The sequence below is a fragment of the Solanum verrucosum genome, unplaced genomic scaffold (assembly GCF_900185275.1).
Source record: "Solanum verrucosum unplaced genomic scaffold, falcon-dt-bn FXZP01000307.1, whole genome shotgun sequence".
Classification (NCBI taxonomy): Eukaryota; Viridiplantae; Streptophyta; class Magnoliopsida; order Solanales; family Solanaceae; genus Solanum; species Solanum verrucosum.
The window spans coordinates 712,804-728,738 of NW_026020264.1; the positions used below are offsets into that span (position 1 = coordinate 712,804).

The following is a 15,935-nucleotide window of genomic DNA, read 5'->3' on the forward strand; positions in this document are numbered from 1 at the left end:
GAAATATTACAATTTAAATACAAATTATGTTTATAAATACATATTACGTAAAATAAAAATTCCCTAAAATTTCTAGGAATCACTACATAGGCTGTAGCCTATGGAATATTGTCATAATTTTTTGTGTTTTATTATGATCATTGGAAAACAATTTGGTTTATATTTTTATTTAGTTATTTATGTTTTTACTTGAAATCAAACTTAATAAATATTATAATGATAATTTTATTTGTGAATTTGATTAACAAGTAGTAACACTAACACCATGTAATATTATCTTGTCAATATTTATGATAATATTTTTAAATTATAATTTAATTTAAAAAATTATAAAAATATATTTTTACGTAAAGAGAGCTGGCCCGGCAAGCCCATAGCCCACGTACTTGTGGGCTGGGACAACCATTTTCTGGCCCACACCAAAAATGGGTTATCCCGGCCTGACCCGTCAAATTTCAAAGCTTGTATGGGCTAGTCCGGATGGGGTGAGCCAGCCCATATTGACAGCTCTAATGAGTGTTATTTAGTTTTAAGATTATATTATCTAACTATTTTAGTATAAATTTTGGTATAAGTTAAGTTCCTCAAATATTTATGTTAAACTAAATATAATTTATCATGATTTTATGAAGTAAAAATACATGTTAATTAGTCGAAGTAAAATATCTGTATATTCAAACAAATGATATGGATATATTAATTTGATATAAATATTTAATATATGTAATAAAAAAATAGCATAATAAGTTTGATGTAATATTTAAGATATGAACAAGCTGAAATGGACACCAAAATTATTTACGACCTAAATTAGTGATTCATATAGCATTAAATTTGTGTTCAGAAATTAAGGGCACGAAAAATAGAATGAACAAATGTTATGTTCTTGATGCAAAGAGACTTGCTAATAAATATAATTAGGACAATATGTAGGAACAACTTATTGTTAAGTAATGAATAAAAGAGTAGATTGATCACAATCTTATTAAATAATGTCTGGTTTCTTATAATTAAGTGATTTTCGGTCTTAAATTTTGTGGTGTGTTTAATTACCACCTCTCGATTTGGGCTCTATTCCTTATTGTTGGACAACGTCATTAAAAAAGAATGGGAAAATACATTAAAAAAACCCTAAACTTGTCTGCATAACTTACTTTAGCACTGTAACTTTACAGATAATTATTTATCCCCTTAACTCATTTCAAGTGAATTTAATATCCCCTCAGAAGTCTAGAACCACAATTATAAAGGTAGGTGTGCTACACGCACCTCCACGTGTCAAAAAAAATATTTTTACACATTTAAAAAAAAAAAAAAAAACCACCCACCCCAACCTTCATCGTCCCTCACATTCCACCACCGTAGATTTCATAGTGCACCACCATTCACCAACTACTCCTCGCTTTGTTCCTCCATTACCGCCGCCATCAAATTCACAACATTTTCACCATTATAACAACCATCAACTCCACAATACCATCACCGATAACAATATCACCAGCCGCCGTCAACTCTACAATACTCATCACCAACAGTTGTATCGCCTCCATCACTGTTAATTTCATATTTCTTAACACCACCACCATTGAAATCAACTCCAAAATACCACGCCATCGCTATCAATTTCAAAATACATCAATACCCATCACAAACATCAATGATGTCAACAGAATTGGGCCACAATAAGCGTCTAAAAACAAATTTATAAAAAAAATTGAAGAATAGTGAGAGAAGAATGAAATGGTAGTGAGAATGAAAACGTGTGCAGGTAATTAGATTCGCCACAAACACCACATCGAAATGAATATGGATGGTTTTACCAAATACCTATCATCAACTCCACAATACCCACCACAAACATCATCGGTACGAATAGTTTTATTTCCTCATGAACTGAACACCCACCTCAGAGTGTTAAGGTATAGTACTTCCGCTCTCTTTAACCACGCAATAGACACCCTCCGACCAGCCTTTTGTCCTTTCCAAGAAAATCAAAATGCTTTTTTTTTTCATTTTTATTCTAGTGGAATCGAAGAGGTGGAGTGGGGATGGAGGAAGAGGAATGGAGAAATGGTTGATTTCATGGTGGCATACGGTGGCTTTGTGAACAAGATGAAAGGTAGAGAGAGAGAAAGATGAAAAAATTAATGAAATTGAAATTTAGTCAGCTTTTTAATTACTTTTTCCCCTTTTCACGCGAGTTTGGGAGAGTGATCACACTTTCCTTGTCATATCATCAATTAAGGAGGTATTAAATTCACTTGAAATGAGTTTAAGGGGGTAAATAATTACCCGTAAAATTACAGTGCTAAAATAAGTTATGCGGACAAGTTCATGTTTTTTTTATGTATTTTCCCAAAAAGAATTTCAATACTTGCATTAGAGTTGTTTCATAAATGATGAAAAGGGATAAACCTAATCCTATATCATATATATCACATATCATATCATATCATATATATATATATATATATATATATATATATATATATATATATATATAAAAGGGAACCTTAGGTTCGCCTACGTGGTGCCACCACAAATAAGGATTCCCTTTTAATTTATTTATTTCCAAAACTAACCTTCCCCTTTCATGAAAAATTGTGACTTTCATTAAAAAGTTGCGACTTTAATGAAAAGTTGCGACTTTAATGAAGAGTTGCGATTTTTATGAAAAATTGTGATTTTTATGAAAAGTTGTGACTTTTATGAAAGGTTGTGACCTTTCCGAAGGATCGCAACTTTTCCAAATAGTTGTAACTTTTCCGATAAGACACAATAAACATTTGTTCACACTACTCTTTGTTGTTTATGAATATAGGAATTTCCTCTCATTTTAAAACAATGAAAATTTTGAACCTCTTCTTCTTGTTTTTCTTCTTCTTCCGCACAATTAAATATTTGTGTACTTTGCTCTTGATAAGTGGCTTACTAACACCATTACTTATGTTACAGATTCTGGTATGTATTTTTACAGTCATTAATTTATACTTATGTTATTAAGGATAAATTATAAGATGTTATAATTTTTATTTTCCTTTACATTATTAATGTTTGTTGCTACGTAATCTTATATGTAAGATAATATAGTGTTTTAATTTTAATGACTGGTAGATTTTAAGTATTATTTTATAAAATATCCAAATATTAAATTCCTGTGCGAAGCGCGGGTAATTTTACTAGTTTTTAATAAATGTAGATGTTTCTAAAATATTGACATATTGACCCTTTATAAAGCCTTTTATGTTTTACGATTTTTATAATAATTATTAGTTGCTCGATCATAGGGTTAAATCTAATTTCATATCGCACGTTCATACGTTTGGGATAAAAAGTGTAACCTAGGTTTCTTTTTTGGGTGCAATTTTGTGGAAAATCAGAAGGCAAACATAGTGGGACGGAGTGAGCCCATTGTTACTTCACTTCAACGGAATAAACTGTGAATCTGTTTGTTCAAATACAACAATCAGTCACAGTCAGTGTCCCGAGGTTGTGGGTAGGTGGCTGCCACCGGGTGAACATTTTGAGATTTATTGGTATCTTCTTGTTTAAATATCTTGTCCCCATATCTTTAAAGTTTCTGCTTTTTTGTGTTTCAGAATCTTGTGTGTTCATTCAAAGATGCTTACTTTAAATCTTCTTCCATCCACTAATGTCACTCTCTCCAAATCCCGTCCTAAGTATCCTCTCAGCCCTTCACCTTTTCAACCAAATCTTGGTAGTAGAAACCAAAAGTTGAGAACTTTGTCATTCACCAAACCCTTGATTCAAAATGGACATCCTTTTAGGTGTTCTGCAAATCAAGATTCTCAGATCTCTCGTCCAAGATTGGATTTTTCCAAAATCTTGAGACACCCATCTGGGGTTTCTTCAAGAAATACGACTCAGATCCTTGAAGCAGCATCTGGAACCCCAGAAGAAGTGAGTCCAGATGGGGAGATTGAAGTTTCAAAGCCAAAAGTGAATATGAAACTGGCTCTCATTTTTGGTCTGTGGTATTTTCAGAACATTGTGTTTAACATATTTAACAAGAAGGTATTGAACATCTTTCCTTATCCATGGCTTCTTGCTTCTTTCCAGCTGTTTTGTGGTTCTGTTTGGATGTTAATTCTGTGGTCTTTTAAGCTGCAACCTTGCCCAAAAATCAATAAATCATTTATCATTGCCCTTCTTGGACCTGCCTTGTTTCACACAATAGGCCATATTTCAGCTTGTGTTTCATTTTCAAAGGTTGCTGTTTCTTTCACCCATGTTATTAAGTCTGCAGAACCTGTGTTTACTGTGGTGTTTTCATCATTTCTTGGTGATACGTATCCTCTGACTGTTTGGCTTTCAATTCTTCCCATTGTGTTTGGTTGCTCTCTGGCTGCTGTCACTGAAGTTTCCTTCAATTTGGGGGGCTTGTCGGGTGCTATGATCAGTAATGTTGGGTTTGTTCTTCGCAACATTTTTTCGAAAAGGAGCTTACAGAATTTTAAGGAAGTGGATGGCTTGAACATGTATGGATGGATAACCATACTCTCATTTATATACTTATTTCCAGTAGCAGTGTTTGTGGAAGGTTCTCAATGGGTGGCAGGGTATCACAAAGCTCTTGGAACTATAGGAAATCCTAACACATTTTATTTATGGGTTCTCATATCTGGGATTTTCTATCATCTCTATAACCAATCTTCTTACCAAGCTCTGGATGATATTAGTCCCCTGACGTTTTCAGTGGGTAATACTATGAAGAGGGTGGTGGTGATTGTCGCCACTGTGTTGGTATTCAGGAATCCAGTCAGGCCTCTAAATGCACTTGGCTCTGCTATTGCCATATTTGGAACTTTCTTGTACTCACAGGCAACGGTTAAAAAGCCAAAGAAAGAGGCAGTGGAAAAGAAGGACTAGGAGAATGGTTCATTTAGCACCGAGATACTTTTGATCGACGGCATTTTTGAATTTTCTTACTTCAAAACAAGAACTTTATCAATTCCAGTAGTTTCATGTCTCATGTCTGATGTATGCCTCATTTTATAGTTACTGCTTTCTGGTTTTTGTGGTTTATCTAGTGGCTTATACTTGAGTCTATCTCTCTGAAATGCTGGTGATGATGTTCCCATCAATTTTGATCTGAGTTTATTTGGATATCTTACTGTTCAATTTCAAATTTTTACAATTATAATTGTAGGTGCAGTTCATTACCAATGTCAAAGGGACATAATGTGTGCTTGAATTTGTGGAATTTTTAGGCCACAGTTAGTCTTATATTGGACTTCTTATTTTTGAAACAGTATGTTCTACATTTCACCCGGTAGGGTAAGACTGCGTGTGCACCACCCTCTCCAGGCTCTACTTGTGGGATTATGTTGGCTATGTTGTTGTTGTAGTGTGCATGTAGATGCCTCCACATTACTATAGAATTGAGTGGTGAGGTTATATTGACCTTGTAATCCATATCCCCCCGGCCCCCCAAAAAAAAAAAAAAATGACAGACCAAATCAGGTAAAGTAACTGACGTAAGTCTATGAACGGTTTTATGAATATTACTGCAAGTTAGCAACTTATAGCATATTAATGTTGTGTTTGTGTGTTTTCCATTTGAGTGGTAATAGATGTTTATGTTTGTTTCTGTTATTAGGTCTTTGTATGTTATGCTACAGAGCAACAATGATGTGGACATTGTGCCTAAGACATCTGTGGCAGGTACTATGTTGTTTTAGCTATCAAAATGAGTGGAAAAACTGTTTCTTGATGGATGGATGTCATAATGCCAGTGATAACCATGTCTACAATGATTTACCAATTGCAAGTCCCATGATTTATATACATTTGTGTTTGACTTGTATTGCATAAAGATCTATTTTGTTTTCTCTTATCAACCCTTTAGTTGTTGCTTCCGATCTTACATGAACTTCTTTTCTGTTGTGAAAAATTATGAGCCTTAAACCTATAGATGTAGCGATTATGTTCCCATGATGACATGGACATGTAGCGATTTCAAATCCCCATGTGCTTTGCTTTCAAGTTGCTCGTATTCTTTCAAACCTCTAAAGACGTCATACTAATTATATTGTGCTACTTCCTACTTGTTTTCAGCTTTTGGTAGTTGACATTTCTGACATGATTTCTTTAACGTCCAAAATAACTTTGTATCTTGAACCCAGAATAATGTCATTTGATTTGTCAAGAAAGTACACCATATAGTCAGAGGTGCTTTGCAACAATGAGAAACGGGAAGAGGTGTATCCTTCTCCCGGAGTTACTTGAGAGGCTGATTGGCAGTAAAGAAGAGAGAAAAACAGTCCTTTTGAACATCCAATAACCAACCGTATGTTTAAACAATTAACGCGTTTATGAGAATTATGGTCTAATATTTTTCTGCCTCTAATACTTTGGAAACAGTTTACTGCCTGTAGCATCAGATGGCCCTGGAATGAATACCTTCTGTTAAGTGGAAAAGTTTATTTGGTTATTTCAATAAAGTTATTTTGTCAGGCAGTAACTGATGCTTGCTGCTGTTCTGCCATTAGCTATGTTGTGTAGTTACTTGAAAGGCTGGTAGTATGCTTAATTGTTATGCAGAGCTTATAGATATTGCACTAGCTTTTGATTAAGTGATCAGGATAAAAGGATACTATTAGACTAGATTGATCATCTGTCATCTTACAACAAGGGGCAACCCGGTGCACTAAAGCTCTCGCTATGTGCAGCGTCTGAGGAAGGGCCTGACCACAAGGGCCTATTGTACGCAGTCTTACCTTGCATTTTTAGGTGCTACTATTGAATTATCTTCGGAGTAACATTTTGACATTTTCTCATCAATGTTCTGAGGTGCAGTAAAGGGTAGGTAGATCTTTGGCATTTTCTTTATAATTCAATAGTAGCACTTAGAAATGCAAGGTAAGGCTTCGTACAGTAGGCCCTTGTGGTCGGGACATGTTAGAAACTCCAGGAGCTGAAAAAGAGAACCCGAGCCATGTTATTTGTGTTAAAAACTTTGGAAGCAGACAGAAAACCCACATAATTTGTGCTAAAGGCTCCGGAAGTAGACAATGAAACTTCACATTATTTGTGCTATATATTTTAAAACCAGACAAAGAAAAAATTACTTTTACTAGTGTTAAAAACCCGTTATGTAATTTGATTTTGTAATTTTTAACCTAGTACAATCCCGTGCTAGTATTTATGTGGCCACCTCTATTTGTAACGATGCATGATAAGTTATTTAAAGAAATAAGAGTAGTGATTAACCAAAAAAAAACTTTTGAGTTACTTTCTAAAAACACTAGAACCCCACCACCACTCCCGAAACCCCAAACTATCTGCTTTTGACAATTCAAGAATTTTTGTGTACTCTTTGTTTTATCAAGGGTCTAAATGTAACTTTTTCATCCTCGTAGGTTCAGACGAAATTCAATCTTTTTGAGTTTTGACCTCAACAAACAAGTAACCATATGGAAATCCACATTGATCATTCACATACTTAACTTTACTTCTTCATGTATGTAAAATTATTTACTCAAAAGTACTACGTTTGATAATATTGATATTAATGATAAAATGTGTATTACATAATTAAATATAGAGGAACTTTCGCAAATAGTCACTATAATAAACTTAATTATGTTTCATAGCTATAGTTTACATATTTATGGGTTGCAGCTACAATTTAAGTTACCTCGTTTGTATAATTCACGGATATATATAATTCACAGGTTTGTATAATTCGCGGGGTACATTTGTATAATTCAATTATTTTTGTATAAACTCAAAATAACGAATTTATACAATTACAAACATCAGAAGTGTAACAATTATACAAATTATATTATACAAATTTTGAATTATACAAAATTTATACAAATTATATTATACATATTCTGAATTATATAAACGTGCAAATTATACAAAACTAAAAAGTTGAGCCGTGTAATTATAGCTAAAAGTAGGTCACGATTATAATTAAGGCAAACTATATCTATGTTAAGTAATTAACTAGTATATGTTTGCTTATAAGCGTAATTTTCCGTTTTATATATTACTAGCTTTTTGCACGTTCCTTGCATACGTATGTTTAAGGAAAAATTACGCTTATAAGCAAACATATACTAGTTAATTACTTAACATAGCTATAGTTTGTCTTAATTACAATTTGTGACCTACTTTTAGCTATAATTACGCGGCTCAACTTTTTAGTTTTGTATAATTCACACATTTGTATAATTCGCACATTTGTATAATATAATTTGTATAACTTTTGTATAATGTAATTTGTATAACTATTTACACTTCAGATGTTTGTAATTGTATAAATTCGTTATTTCAAGTTTATACAAAAATAACTGAATTATACAAATAAACTTGTGAATTATACAAACGAGGTAGCTTAAACTGTAGCTACAATTCGTAAATATGCAAACTATAGCTATGAAGCATAATTAAGTTTATTATAATGGCTATTTGTGAAAATTTCATGTTTAATAAAAGATGAGTCCTTATTTAAAGATCTCATTGTTAAATTTTTTTATTAAAAAGTTATCACCCACTCTAGCCAACCACAACAAAAAAGAGAGAGAGAGAGGATTTTTAATTCGTTTATTTAAATAAAAAAAAAACTAAAAAAGAGGAGCAAAACAAGTGTGGTTGCTTATTTCATTTTCTAAAAGTAAAAAACTTAAAAAATCACGCACATTTGATTTTTTACTTTGATGAAATATTTAGGTAGCTATTTTCGGATTTGATATTTATTATTCAAAAACAAAAGTTTTATTTCAGAATTTAAATTAAGATCATCATTTTACGAATTGGACAAACCCAACAATTTTTTTGTTAAAAATTTCAGAAGCAGACAAAAAGATTCCGCGTTTGCATTGTTAAAAGTTTGAAAGCAAACAAAAAAAACACGTATTATTTTTATTAAAAACTCTAAAAGCAAGCAAATAACCACATTATTTGTGTTAAAAATATCAGGAGCAGAGAGAGACCCATTATTGTTTGTGTTAAAAATTTCAGAAGCAGACAAAGAGATCCAACCCTGTGTAATTAGTGTTAGAAATTTTGAAAGCACACAAAGAGAATCCACATTATTTGTGTTAAAAGCTCTGAAAGCAAGTAAAGAGCAATGTTATTTGTATTAAACACTTCGAAAGCAGAAAAAAAATCACATTATTTGAGCTAAAAACTCTGAAAGCAGGCAAAGAGACCACGTTATTTGTGTTAAAATTTTCAAAAGTAAACATAGAAAGAATTACTTTTATTTGTCTTAAAAAGTTGTTATGTAATTTGATTTTGTAATTCTTTAAGCTAGAATAATCTAGTGCGAGTATTAATGTGACCACTTCTATTTGTAACGATGCATAATATTATATAAAGTAATAAATAAGATAGTTGTTTAACCAAACAATACATTGAGTTACTTTTCGAAAACACTAAAACTCCATCACCACTCCTAAAAATCCAAACTATCCACTTTTAGCATTTAGGGGATTTTATTGTACTATCTTTAAAGTGCAACTCACTCATCATTGTAGTTTTAGAGGAATTAAATCATTTTCACCTCAACAAAAAAAATAACCGTACAATAATCCACATTGGTCATTATCTAAAACTTATACTTTATTTTTCATATATGTAAAATTATTTACTCAAAAGTACTTTATTTAATAATATTGATATTAGTTATAAAATGTGTATTGTATTATTATGCATATATGTGCAATGCATGTGCTGAAAACTAGTAATATATCAAATGCTTAAACATCAAAATATATATTTTATACAATTAATTTTACAAGTTATATTTCTAAAAATATTTGTAAATCTAATATTTTCATTTTACATCAACTAAATGAGAGAAAATACAACCTTCTAGCCTGAAGCTAAATTAAGGTCATCTTTTTTTAAAATTGGATAGAACCCCTCGTTTTTGTGTTAAAAACTCCAGAAGCATATAAAGAGACCCCACATTATTAGTGTTAGAAACTCCAAAAGCCTCATTATTTATGTTAAAACCTTCATAAGCAGAACAGAGACCCCTTAATATTTGTATTAAGAATAAAAAGATCCCACATTATGCAGATTAGAAACTCTAGAAGCAGAGACTAAGAGAAGATATGTTATTTGTGTTAAAAACGTCAAAAGCAAGCAAGCAAAAAGTCATATTATTTGTGCTAAAAAATACGAAAGCAAACATAGAGATCCCATGTTATTTGTGATAAAAATTTCAGAAGTAGACAAAGAAAGAATTATTTTTGCTTGGCATAAAAAGTCATCATGTTATTTGATTCTGTAATTTCTTAAGCCAGAACAATCTCGTGCTAGTATTAATGTGGTCACTTCTATTTGTAACGATGCATAATATTATATGAAGAAGTAAGTAGGAATAGTTTTTTAATTTTAAAAATTAAGTTATTTTTTTGAAAACACTAGAACCCCCTCCCCCCCTCCCCCACTCCCAAACACCCCAACCTATCCACTTTTGACAGTTCATAAATTTTTGTGTACTTTTAGTAAACTGAATCAAATTGGAAAAAAAATTCATTTTACAAATGGTGTAAGTGTAACACATTCATCCTTGTAGGTTCGGATAAAATTCAATCATTTTGACCTTAACAAACAAGTAACAATATGACAATATCCACAATGATCATTTACTAAAACTTATACTTTATTTCTTCATATATATAAAATCATTTACTCAAAAGTATTTTATTTTTATAATATTGTGTATTACATTATTAGTCATACCCGTTCAACGCACGTGCAAAAAATTAGTATTATATTAAATGCTTAAACGTCATGATATTCAATACAATTAATTTTGCAAATTCTATTTTTTGAAAACTTGCAAATTTTAATGTTTTCATTTTAAAGTAACTAAACAGTAGAAAATTAAAACTTCAAACCAAAAGCTAAACGAAGATCAACTTTTTTCCAAATTGAATAGACCCCGCGTTTTTTGTTAAAAACTCCAAAAGTAGATAAAGAGACCCCACATTATCAATATTAGAGACTCCAAAAGTAGATAAAGAGAATCCACATTATTTGTGTTAGAAACTCTGAAAGCAAGCAAGTAAAAAATCATGTTATTTGTGTTAAAACTTCATAGCAAACAAAGACCCCACATTATTTGTATTAAAAATACGAAAGCACACAAAGAAACCCCAAATTATTAGTGTTCAAAACTTCAGAAGCAGACATAAAAAATCTATGTTATTTGTGTTTAAACTCCAAAAGCAAGTTAAAAAGACACGTTATTTGTGTTAAAAACTTTGAAAGCAAACAAAAACTCCATGTTATTTATGCTAAAAACTCCAAAAGCAGATAAAGAGACCCCACATATTTGTGTTAAGAATTTCAAAAGAAGACAAAGAAAGAATTACTTTTGTTTGGCGCAAAAAGCTGTCATGTAATGTGATTTTGTAATTCTTTAAGCCAAAACAATTTCGTGATAGTAGTAATGTGGCCACCTCTGTTTGTCACGATTTATTATATTATATCAATAAGTAAGTAGGCGTAATTGTTTAATAAAAAATAGACTTTGTGTTATTTTTTCGAAACACTAGAACCATACTCATACCCCCAAAACTCCAAACTATCCACATTTAGGAGTCCATGAATTTTTGGATACTCTCTGTAAACTGAATCAAACTGGAATAAGAACTTTATTTTATTGAGGTTGTTGGTGTAACATATTCATCCTCGTAGGTTCAGAAGAAATTCAATTATTTTGACCTCAACAAACAAGTAATCATTTGGCAATTCACATTGATCATACACTAAAACCTATACTTTATTTCCTTATGGATGTAAATATATTTGCTCAATAGTACCTTATTTAATAATATTGATATTATTTATAAAAATGTGTATTATATTATTAGCTATACATGTGCAATGCACGTACAGAGAAATTAAAAAAACTATTTTAAATACTTAAATGTCAAGATATTCAATACAATCAATTTTGCAAGTTCTAGTTTTTAAGAACTTGTAAATCTAAAGTTTCCTTTTTACAACAACTAAACAAGAGAAAATTCAAATCCAAATTCAAATTTTGAGAAAGATCTGCATCTGAATTTGAGTGGCTATGTCCACTCTAGTGCCTATGCAAAAAAACAATATTCTCGCTATATTTCAATGTAAATTTTTACTTATACAGTTCATCATAAAATAGATATTGAATTACATCTTCATTTAATAGTTTACAATATCGTCACATGAGACTTGTTTTTGCTCACCTTCCAGGAAGAGTAGGTTTATCTATGTAATGTTGAAAGTTTAACATAATAAAACTAAAAATTAATAGAGTTAACGATCGATAGCAATCTAAGACAAAAATGAAAAGAAATAAAGAAAGGGAGGTTATTTGTAAATATCTTAAAAGTAATTGGGTGATTAGGAATGTAGTGGGGGGGGGGAGTTTTTAAATTTTAAAAAATAAAAATAAATAAAGGGAGGGTAGTTTTTAAATTTTAAAAAAAAGGAAAATAAAGGAAAAACTTTGGAAATATGATCGATTGATCGAATGTTGGGCAGTGATCGAAAAAATTGCAAATCGATTTTTCAAAAAAAAATTGGGAGTTCAATTAGTTTGGATAATTAATTATAACTTGATGTGACACTATCAAATTGGATTGGTTCAGACCACTGATAATCTAACTCAATACATGCGGAATCCCTTATAAGTTATGCTCTATTTGTATTACGTACATTCATCTTAGTGGAACTCGACATAGGGGTCGAGTCCATCTAGAAAGTCTGTAATGATTAAAAAAATAAAATTTCAATGATTTTACTAAATATATGTGTTTATGATCAAATCTCAAATTGTATGATTCAAGCCTTTTGTGATAAGATAGCTAAAATTTGTTTTTCAAAAATTCAATGACTTTTCATGAATTTTCTACTGTTTAGTTTCTTTAAAATGAAATATTGAAGCAACTTTCTTCGAATTTGGTAATCCTTATTGAAAGAAAAAGTGTTTTTTTCCTTGTTCAAAATTCCATTTTAAAAATTCTATATTTAAAAATATCTTCTCCCATCCCATCCCCACCCCACCAACCACAAAAAAAAAAAAAAAAAAAATTTTTAATTCTTTATTTAAAATTAAAAACAAAAATGAGAAAGGCAAAACAAGTATGATTGCCTATTTTCTCCCATCTCATCCCATCCCATCCCCACTCCACATTAATTGTGTTAAAATCTTCAAAAGCAAGTAAAGAGTCACATTATTTGAGTTTAGAACTTCAGAAGAAGACATGGACCCCACGTTATTTGTATTAAAACATCAAAAGCAGCCAAAGAGACCCACGTTATCAGTGTTTGAAACTCAAGAGACCCACATTATTTGTGTTAAAAACTCAAAAACAAGTAAAATTCGTGTTATTGTGTTAAAAAATATGTAAACAGGCAAACATCTCACGTTATTTGTATTAAAACTCCAAAAGCAAACAAACAAAAGCCCACGTTATTTATGTTAAAACTTTAAAAGAAGACAAAGAAATAATTATTTTTTCCAGTTTTAATAAGTCGTTATATAATTTGAGTCTATAATTTTTTAGGCTAGAATAATCTCGTGCTAGTAGTAATGTGACCACCTCTTTATGTACGATGCATAATATTATATAAAGAAGTAAATAGGAATAAGTGTTTAACAAAAAAAAAGTACTTGAGTGTTTTTCGAAAACACTAGGAACCCTACCCCCTACTCCCAAAACCCAAACTAGCCACTCTTGACAGTTCTAGGGTTTTTGTGTACTCTTTGTACACAGAATCAAACCATAACTAGAACTCCAATCATCTAATCAATCGACATGAATGTACATTTCAATCATTCTTAACAAATTTCTCTTTTTCTGTTTTTCTTTATTTTGATTTTTGACACCCCGTGTTAATTTAAAAACTTATATTCTTCTTTGATTTTTAATGTGTTTCAAACCAGAAAGGTAAATCCATCATGATGGAAAGCATTGGTAGCTCGGAAATTGATAATGATGAATATTGGCCACTTTCTGGAAAACCCTACGTTGATATAATTCTCACTAAGAGCGCCGTCAAACCTACCTACAGTTTGGTAACTCTCATTTTCCCCTCCACATTCTATATAAAGCATTCCATTTTCAGCATTTGCTTAAAGATGATTCTTTGTAGTAATGACGATCATCCTTAATTAGAGTTCTCGTAATGAGTATGTTGTTTTTGGAAACTTTTTACACCAATGTGGGACTTTTTGAGGTGGATCCAATTTATTGGAAATATGGGTATTGAATAGAGAAATGATTTTCTAGCCCTTTACAAAAAAAATTAATTGTATGTCTTTTTTACGAGAGATTCTCAATTTTATACATAAGAGATCTTTATTTTTTAAACTAAAAGATTTAAAAAGGTTAATTTTTCTAAATAACAAAATTTCAAGTTATAGAGATCTCATTTCCTCGGTACCAGATACCAAGTGAAAAAACACAAAAAAAAATTATTCACAGTGTTAAATTTTAAGATTAGATGCCATAGGTTTTAGGCTTAAAGTTTAGGTTTTAATATATATATATATATATATATATATATATATATATATAGTTGAAAGCTTTGTGTTCTTCTGGACTCGTGATTTTTATATTATTGAATTTCTTTGAATGTTTGATAGTACTTACCGAAGAAAATGAACAAAGAGCTTCCTTCTGCTGGAGTCCCTGTAGTTCTTACTTGTGGTCAAAAGAAGTGGAATTTGTTTTACGGTGGAGCCAGATCTAATTATAAATTTATTAGCACTGGATGGAGGAAATTTGTGGATGGTAACAATTTGAAGGAAGGGGATGGACTTGTGTTTGAACTGTCAGAGTGCAGCACTAGCAAAATTGAATTCAGAGTTCAGATTCTCAGAGGTGATTTTCCAGCTGAATTGATTCCTGAAGATGTGGAGGGTACAAATAGTGACAACCCAATAATACTTGGTTAAAAACTTATTAATTTTAGTAGTTTTAATTCAAAAAAAAAAAACTTCTATCAATTTTAGTAGTTTCAATTTCCCAAAAAAACCTTTATTAGTACCAATAATTTCATGTATGATGTATGTCTCATTTTATTGATATTGTTTTCTCATTTATGTGGTTTATCTATTGGCTCATATTTGATTCTATCTCTCTGAAACTCCAGTGATGATGTTTTCATCCATTTTGATATGAGTGCAATTAACTTGCTTGCAACATTTAAATTGTAGCTGAAATATCAAATTATATTAATTTCAAAATTGTACTTTAAGTTGATATCTAATTATAACTCTGATACCTTATAGATCATTTTTATTGGCTAGTTGGCTCGATATTAACGTGCAATTCATGTTCACATAAATTAATTATATTAAAAGCATGAATACTCTTAGTAAGAAGAATGAGAAAGAAAATGTAGTGCAATTGTGCAGTTATTTGTAATCGAATAGATAATTACATGAGAAATATATGAATAAAGTATAATTATTGTAAAACTTTTTTTTTCAATAGAGTTATTATAAGTTATTATTTTCATTGATAGAATTATTATTATTTTAATCTAATCTCTCATCCTTGGATCAGGGTATTTTAAAACATTAGTCCATTATGTAATCACTATTTATCTTTCACATTAATCAATTTAGGACTTTGCATTCAATCAATTCTTTCTTATTTTAAAAATTATTTTTTAGGACATTGCATTTAATTATGTAACATAATTAACAATAAAACAACACATCCACAATTAATCAGCAAGCTTAACACTATGTTTGGATCATTGTTACCCATTGTTTCATAATGTACTGTATTGTATTGTACTCTATTGTACTATACTATATGGTAGATACAATGTTTGAGTAGACTGTATTGTTTGTTATTGTCTAATAACATTTTTATTGTTTGGTTTGATTGTATCGTACAGTATTGTAATTTATAAATTTACTAAAATATCTTTAATTATTCTAG

The 15,935-nt window shown here is 30.7% G+C and overlaps 2 protein-coding genes across 2 annotated transcripts; both read left to right on the top strand.

Moving 5' to 3' along the window:
• The first annotated feature begins 3,458 nt into the window (after nucleotides 1–3,458).
• On the top strand, nucleotides 3,459–5,127 carry LOC125833724 (xylulose 5-phosphate/phosphate translocator, chloroplastic). Its single transcript, XM_049512912.1, has one exon. The coding sequence runs from the start codon at nucleotides 3,622–3,624 to the stop codon at nucleotides 4,888–4,890; it is 1,269 nt and encodes a 422-aa protein (XP_049368869.1). The 5' UTR covers nucleotides 3,459–3,621; the 3' UTR covers nucleotides 4,891–5,127.
• An 8,812-nt stretch (nucleotides 5,128–13,939) lies between these two features.
• On the top strand, nucleotides 13,940–14,938 carry LOC125833755 (B3 domain-containing protein Os04g0386900-like). The gene is made up of 2 exons (XM_049512941.1): nucleotides 13,940–14,056; nucleotides 14,627–14,938. The coding sequence occupies exons 1-2, from the start codon at nucleotides 13,940–13,942 to the stop codon at nucleotides 14,936–14,938; spliced, it is 429 nt and encodes a 142-aa protein (XP_049368898.1).
• Nucleotides 14,939–15,935: the final 997 nt, after the last annotated feature.